The sequence below is a fragment of the Tupaia chinensis genome, unplaced genomic scaffold (assembly GCF_000334495.1).
Source record: "Tupaia chinensis unplaced genomic scaffold, TupChi_1.0 Scaffold149964_2, whole genome shotgun sequence".
NCBI lineage: Eukaryota > Metazoa > Chordata > Mammalia > Scandentia > Tupaiidae > Tupaia > Tupaia belangeri.
The window spans coordinates 1,708,837-1,716,550 of record NW_006209806.1 but is presented as its reverse complement, the minus strand read 5'-3'; the positions used below and the strand labels follow the sequence as shown (position 1 = coordinate 1,716,550).

Here is a 7,714-nt window from a genome sequence, read left to right as displayed (position 1 = left end):
CAGGGGGGATGGTCACGCCGCAATCCCTTCTCCTCCATTCTCCTCTCAGGATCTTGGGCACGCACGCACACGTGCCCGGCGTGAGTTTTTTAAGCCACCGGGTCCGGGACGCGAACCGCGGTCGACTACGTGGGAGTCCAGTGACATAGCCATTACGCTAACTGCTGGTTCCCCTTTTCTGTGGTTTTTTAAAGAAATTCACTGGAGGTTCAGGCGACAGGTCACTGTGCAGCCCTGTCCCCGTCTCTGCATACCTGCCCCCTGGCTCAGCCAGCCCTGGAGGAGGGCGCTCTGCCACGTCGGCCCCCACAGAGGCAGAGGCCGCCCGCTCGCCCCTCACCCCGCCCCTTGTTCCCCACCCGCAGGTCACGGCATGGACAGCCGGCCGGCCATGGCCATCTTCGAGCTGCTGGACTACATCGTCAACGAGGTCGGTACCAGGCTCGGCCCTCACCCTCACGGCCGGCCCTGCTGCGGCAGGGGCGCAGACCATCATGTGTTTGGTTTTGTTGTTTGAGGGAGAGATTTTTGCTGTGGGGTGGGTGCACTCACCACAGAGAGGCAGAAGTGGGGAGCACCCTGGAGAAGTGGCCAGTCCCCCCTCCTCCAGTCTCTTCTCAGGGTTTTGGGCACCTGGTTTTTGAAGTCGTCGGTCCCGACCCAAACCACACAGCCGGCCCTGGGGATCCTTAGCCATCCTGCCCCTGCCTGGCCCGAGATTATTGTTAAATGAAGACAAACCTAGAATTATCGCCAGAGCCCTGGCCCAAGTCCACAGGGCTTGTCCTGCCATCCAGGGTCTCTGTCTAAGCCCCCAGGAGTCCCATGGCCGAGTCCTCAGTGAGCCCCCGGCCAATCCCGACTCCAGGTTGGAGGCTCGGGGCCCAGGGTGGGTGCTCCCCTGCAGCCGGGCACACGCAGTGGGTCCCTGCCGGTCTGTTCTCATAAGCACTGCCATTGGGCGCTCTAGATAGAGCAAGCAGGCGGAAGGACAGGCGTGGCCCCTCCTGAGCCCTGTCCTCCTCCCGGTGCCTCCTGGGGCCTTTGTGGTGTTCAGGGGTCCCTCGGAGTTGGGGAGAGGCTGCCAGCAACGGGGGTACCACCAGGCTGGGGCATGGCCCGGCCGGGCAGGAGAGCTGCACCTGGCGTCTACACCTAGGCCAGCCAGCCGTGTACACCTCCGCCCTGGGAGGGCCTGACCCTGCACGTGGCCACCACCCCAGGGACGTGTGCGAGGACGGGCCTTTGGAGCCCGCCAGGCTCTTCGGGGGACCTGCAGCGAGGCTCTGCGGGGCAGGCACGGGGGGCGAGCCCAGGCCGTGAGCCCAGGACCGGCCTCTGTGTGGGGGGTGCTCGCCCTGGGGACAGTGGGGGCTGGAGAGGTCTGCCCGGATCCTGGCACGTCATGGCTGCCCCTGCCCCCGTCCCCTCAGCCTCCTCCCAAGCTGCCCAACGGAGTGTTCACGCCGGACTTTCAGGAGTTTGTAAATAAATGGTAAGGCCTCGGCCCAGCTCAGCCTGGCGGCCCCACCACACCCGTCCTCCACCTACACGCGCCATGACCCACATCCCGTCCTTCCCGGGTCGCGGGGTGGCAGGCTGGAGCACCCCGGCGGGACCCACTCCCTTTCCCGCCCTGGGCCAGGGCTCCCAGCTGCCATCCCAGCTCATCCCGAATCCAAATGAACCGGCATTTCAGGCTCCGTGGCATCACGTGGCTGCTCCTCCCCCTCCTCCCGCCCCGTCCTGGAGCCCTGGCTCCACAGCAAGCCTTCCTGGCAGGTTTCTGGGGGAGGCGCGGAGGCTCCTCCATCCTCCAGCCACACGGGACCCAGCAGTGCCTGCCCCCACCGCCTGCGTGGGGCCACTGCCCCCCACACGGCCACAGGGCCTTTGCACAGCCCTCGGGCAGGCCCGGGTCTCCAGGCAGGGAGCCCTGTGTCCAGAGAGAGCCGCCGTTCCCATCGAGCTGCTCTGGGCCGCTGCCTTTACTCAGTTCTGCAGTTTTGAAAGAAAAAGTTCCATTTTGACATTTGGACTCGAAGCTCAGGTTTTTCCTTTTCTTCTCCTTTTTTCCCCCACTCGTTGGCTTTTGCCACAGGGCGTGTGTGCTCCTGGGGAAGGGGAAAAGTGAGACATCAGCCCGGGGGCAGCCACGTCGCAGTCCCTGCTCTGTTCCCCTCGGGGTTTGGGGCACGCGCGCACACACGCCCGGGATGATTTTCAAGCCCCACATCCAGGTCTTCCGCCATGGCGGCCCATGTGGGAGGCCTGCACCCCAACCACCACACCACCTGCTGGCTGCTTTTTACTTTATTCGAGTTTTAGATTCTGCCCAGGGGCGACAGCACCGGGGCGGGGTGGCTGCAGTGTCCTGTCCATCCTGCCGGGATTTGGACGGGCTCGTACCCCACGTGTCTCTGCACTGCCAGGGCTGGAATCCCCGAGCGGGCGGCCGTGCAGGGCCGTGGGGCTGGCCCAGGCCGGGGTTTGGGTTAGAGATCTGTGTGGACTTCCCGTCCTCGGACCCTCGGCCTCACCGTCCCTGGGGGTGTCCTACCCGGTACCGGGGGCAGAGTGGGAGCCCGGGTCCCCACCCGGCGTGGGCCATGCACTGACCGGCCTGTCTTGCCTCCTGCCCGCCGTGCCCGTGGGACCCCAGCCTCATTAAGAACCCAGCTGAACGGGCGGACCTGAAGATGCTCATGGTGAGTCTGCGGTGGGCTCTGGGCAGAGGCGCCCCGCCGGCGGGGAGAGGGCGGGGGCTGCCCAGCTCAGAGCCAGGCGGCAGCTCCAGCTCGGCCAAGCCCATCAGCTGGGGCAGCGGGGTCTGGTCCCTCCTCGCGGGTGCAGGAGAATGGGGCTGCTTCCGGGCTCCTCTGGCTATGGGATGGTGGGGCGCAGTCCTCAGCCCCCGGCCTCGTCCCTGTCACCCTGCAGACAGTGGGGCGCTCGGGCATCTGGCACTGTCCTCTGGTCCCGTGCTTCCAGCCCAGCTGCCGTCCGCTGCGCGGGTTGGGCGTCTACACCTGGAGAGACACCTCGCTGAGGCTGTAGACTCCCATGTGCACTGCCCTGGAAAGCCCGGCCCCCTGCCAACACTCGGTGTCCCCAGCCAGGTGGGGCAGGGAGGCAGGTGGCCTAGAGGTGGTGACGCTCAGGTCATTGCAGCGAGCCGGCGCCGACTGCCAGGCCGCTCTGACCCGCGGGCCTGGCCCACAGGCGCCCGGGCCCATTTGCCTTCCACCCACAGGCGGGCGAGGCGGCAGCTCCGTGACCCCAGCAGCGCAGGGAGGCCGGGCGGTCTCTACGCGGAGACTGTCTTCAAGAGAAAGGCATGGCCCGGAGGGCACACACCCCCTGCTCCCCAGGTGGCGTACCCAGGGCCTCCCGGTCACACTGGCGGCCTGGTGCCACCATGGACTGTGACACGGGAAAGAGGCCTTGGTCCCCAAGCCAGAGTCCAGCTTAGCGAAGTCAGTGTCTCTCCTCTGGGGTGGACTGTGGGGGTCTGGGGTTTTTGGGTTTTGCCATAGGATGCATGCACTGGGGGAGAGGAGAGTGAGAAATCACCGCCCGGGAAGACGGCCACACTGCAGCCCCGTCTCCTCCGTTCTCGCGGGATTTTGGGCACACGCGCACATGTACAGCACGGTTCAAGCCTCCAGGTCTGGGACTTGAACCACTGCCAGCACGAGGGAGTCAGTCCGGCAGCATAACCCTTATGCCACCTGCTGGTCCCTCTCTAGTTTTCTATTCCTGTTCCCCTTTTATTCTATTTCTATGTTTTTCTTTTTTTTCTTTTTTCTTTTTTTCCTTTTTTCTGTTTTCTGTTATGACAAGGGCTTGTCACAGACAGAGGGTGACAGCGCCGCAGTGGGGCGTGGGCACGGCCCAGTGCTGTTGCTGCCTCCTGTCAGGGTTCAGGGCAAACATGCACACGCACCCGGCATGTGTTTCAGTCACTCCGAGGGGAGGCAGACCCAGAGTTCAGGTTAGGACTCCCCACATCGGGGCTCATCTGTCACTGCCCTCCCGCGAAGCCGGAGCCCTTCCGTGTTAGCAGCTTCCCACGAACACACGCCGGCCTCCAGGCGCGCCTGCACCCCTGCCCTGACCCTTCCAAGCCAGGAGCGTCCCGCGCAGGGCCTGTGTGTGTGGGACCCGATCTCCAGGCGTGTGTGTGTGCGTGTGCGGAGTTGAGCGGAGTGACGCGGAGAGCTCCAGGGCCCCACCACACTCTGCTGCGGGGGCTCCAGAAGGCTCCAGAGCCTCTGGGTGCAGGGCCTCTTCGTACGGCAGGCTTTGAAAACACCACAGAACTCTTTTTTCTTCTTTCTTTTTAAAAATTATTATTTTATTTTATTTATTTGTTTGTTTGTTTTTAATTTGACCGGAAAGGGTCAGAGCGAGAGAGGGAAAGTGAGAAAGTAAGCAGCCAGTTCTGGGATGTTCTCGAACCACGGTTGGCCATGTGGGAGTCCAGCACCCTTAACCGCCACGCCACCTGCTGGCCCCCTCAGAGAATTCTAATAGACAAGCATTTTAGGTCAGCACCGTCCCCCCAGGGGACCCCGGCTGCCATCTGGGGACATCCGTGTGGTCATCATGACTGGGAGGGGTACTGCTGACCTGGAGGAGGTGCAGCAGGACCACTGCCCAGCACCTGCAGGGCCCTGTCCCTGCCCTAGGGCGGGTCCCTGTGCTGATCGCAGGCCCAGGGCGTGGCTCCTCTCCCGCCCTCCTCTTTGGGGGCCCCCCAGACCCCAGGTGCTCACGCCCCCTCGCCTTCCCTTGCAGAACCACGCCTTCATCAAGCGGTCCGAGGTGGAGGAAGTGGACTTTGCCGGCTGGTTGTGTAAGACCCTGCGGCTGAGCCAGCCCGGCACGCCCACGCGCACGGCCGTGTGACGGCGACGTGCCCACGCCAGCTGCGACCCACCGCGCTCGAGTGTGAGGGCCCGACTGTGGCCTCGGTCGCCTCGGTCGGTGGGGTGCTGTCCTCCGGGGGTGGGGGTGGCGGCGGCCTCCCTGCGGAAACTGCTCACTTAGGTTTCTAAACAAAGCAGGGAAAGGAAACGCAGACCGCCCAGTGCTGCTTCTTTCACCCGTCTCGGGGGCCCCCGGCCCTGCCGCGTGGGGGGCTTTCTCAGAGGGGAGCCCTCCGGGAGCGGGCAGTGTGGCTGCAGCACCGGGGCTCCTCTGCTGCTGGTGCCCTCCCCAGGCTGCCCGGTCCTGCTCTTAGCCTCCAGCAGGGGGCCCACGGCAGCCCAAGGCAGCCCTCGCCTCTGCCCTCCCCACAGAGCCTGCTGGGAGGGTCCCTGTGACTGGCGGTGGCCGCAGGAGAAGGAAGCGTGGGGTTTGCACGCCGCCGCGCGCTGGAAACCCGCTGACCCCTAGATAAGGCCGCCTCCTCACCCGCCCTGCAGAGAGTGCCACGTGGGCGGGTGCTGTGTCACCTCTCGGGAGTCAGGAGGGACTGCACCATCCTCTCAGGCCCTGGAATGGGAGGGCCGTCGGCAGCAGGTGGAACCGCTGAGCGCTCGCCCTGGTTCCGTGGGGTTGGGTGCCGCCAGGCCCTGGCCTGCCCAGCCTTCAGGGCTGCACCCCCGGGAAGGACAGTGAAGGCCACCTGGGGACTGCAGGTGGCCGGGGTGCCTTCCCTCCGGAAGGACGGACAAGCTGGGGTGGCCTGCAGGCACCTCGGGGGAAGGGCTGCCAGCCCCGTTCCTGGAGAAGACGGGCGGAAACGAGGCAGGGGCGTGTGGGCCCGCGGGGCCGCGTCATCCCTTCCTCTGTCCGGGTCTGCCTGACCACAGCCAGGTGCCTGCAGGGCTGGGCTCTGCTGGAGACCCCGTCAGGGGGGCATCTCTGTCCTCACCCTGCCGCCGTCCTGACCCGCTCCGCAGCAGGGAGGCTGGGGAGGCGGCCGTCACCCGGGGACGCCTGCCCCTTCCTGGCCGGGGCTGTCGCGGGGTGCCGACTGGTGGGGCTGGAGGCTCAAGGCAGCACCCAGGGGCCCACTGCAGCCCACTCCCCAGGGCCAAAGGTTTCCTACAGGTGTGCTGAGGTTTTAGTGGCCGGTCTTTAAAAATCTCAAGGTGGGGCCTGCTGGTAGTGTAAAGTTATGGTGGCCAAATGCCACTTAGCCAACCGTGGGGTTCGAGTCCCAGACCCTGAGGCTTGAGAGATGCCAGGCAGGTGTGTGCATGTCCAAAATGGCGAGAGGAGAGTGGAGAAGGGATTGCAGGCGGCCGTCCCCCAGGGGGTGCTTCCTCCCTCTCCCCTGTGAGCACACACCCTCCAGCAAATTTAAAAGAGACGACCACCCACTAGAGTTTGAGATAAAGGCAGCGAGTGACTCAGCACACCCGTGACCCCAGGACGCCCCAGTGAGAGATGGAGCCCTGCGCTGGGTGTTCTCGGCCCTCCCCTGCCTCGGTGCTGGCGTGGAAGGGCAGAGCGGGAGGCGCAGGCTCCCCCAGCTCACTGTCCTCACCACAGACGAAGGCACCTGTCTCCAGGGAGCGCGGGCCGCACAAGTCCCTTTCCCGCTCTCGGGCGCTGTCTCTGCCTGGAAGTCCCAATGGCGCGCCCGGCAGCCCATCCGGGGAGCCAGCCACGAAGTCACCCTTCCCATCTGTCTCCCGGGTCCTGCAGCCCCCCTGGTTGGCCCACAGGCTCCCGGCCACCACAGTCCCCTCACCCTGTGCAGGGCTCCCCAGGCCCAGCCCGCCCTGCCCCAGCCCACCTGCATGTCCTTCCGGGCGGACGGGAGGCCAGCAGGAAGCCTGGAGGGCACGGGACTCTCCCACTGACCTGGCCTTGGGAGGAGTCACCCCAACAGCGCAGAGAAGGAGATCCCCGGTAGCCACACTTGACTAGGAAGCCGCTGGAGCAGACTGGATGGCCTGTTTTATTTAGCCCGAGAGCTTGCATCGCGCCATCTTACCCTAAAGTTGATAGGGGTGAGTGTTGGTAAGACTGCAAAGCCAACCCACCTGGGGAGGTTCCCCGTTTGCCTCCAGGGGCCTCCCTGGGCAGGCAGGGCCCCCGCATGCCCGTGACCCAGGCTGGCGCAGGCTGGCGGGTCGTCAAGACCCTGGAGGGGGCATCTGTCTTTCTCACTCACGAAAGAACAAAGTGGAAGTTTCCATAGGATCCAAGAATTCCAATATATTTTTAAAGAATTAATAATTAATGTGTTTATTTTTTCATTTGACCAGAGAGGGAGGGAGGGAGGGAAAGCAAGGCACCGAGTTAAGGACTCGAACTGCCGACAGCCAGGTGGGAGTCCCCGTGCCCTAACCACCATGCCACCTGCCAGCCCTTACCTTTTATTATTTTTTTTTAATGTTTATTTCTTCCATGACTAAAACAGAAAAAGACAGCAAAGGAGAGAGAGGGAGAGGGAGAGCCCAAGAGCTGCAGCCCGCCAGGGTCCTCGGCGAGCTCCAGGCCAGAGGCGTGCCCTGTGTAGTCAGGCAGGGCTCTGGGCTTGAACCTGCCACTTCCCCACGCGTCAGCCTCACACAGCGGCACGTTCTGCCACCACGCCACTGTCCACTGCTTTCCTGGCAAGTCTCCGAAATGCCATCGGAATCTTGCCCTCCCGGTCATGCTCCGACCGCGGGGAGCCTCAGTATTTTGTTGCGTCCCCTCCCTGCTGTCGTTGGGATGCAGGGTTGTCAGGGCTGAGTGCCCCTGGTGCTGG

The 7,714-nt window shown here is 64.4% G+C and overlaps 1 protein-coding gene across 1 annotated transcript in view; it reads left to right on the top strand.

Moving 5' to 3' along the window:
* MAP2K2 (mitogen-activated protein kinase kinase 2) overlaps positions 1-4,946 on the top strand; it is a gene marked incomplete at its 5' end in the record, with an annotated part of 21,672 nt that extends 16,726 nt beyond the window's left edge. The window contains 4 exon segments of the mRNA XM_014585545.1: positions 366-430; positions 1,434-1,495; positions 2,663-2,708; positions 4,801-4,946. Of these exon segments, the coding sequence (XP_014441031.1) occupies positions 366-430; positions 1,434-1,495; positions 2,663-2,708; positions 4,801-4,911 (284 nt within the window).
* Between the last annotated feature and the right edge of the window lie 2,768 nt (positions 4,947-7,714).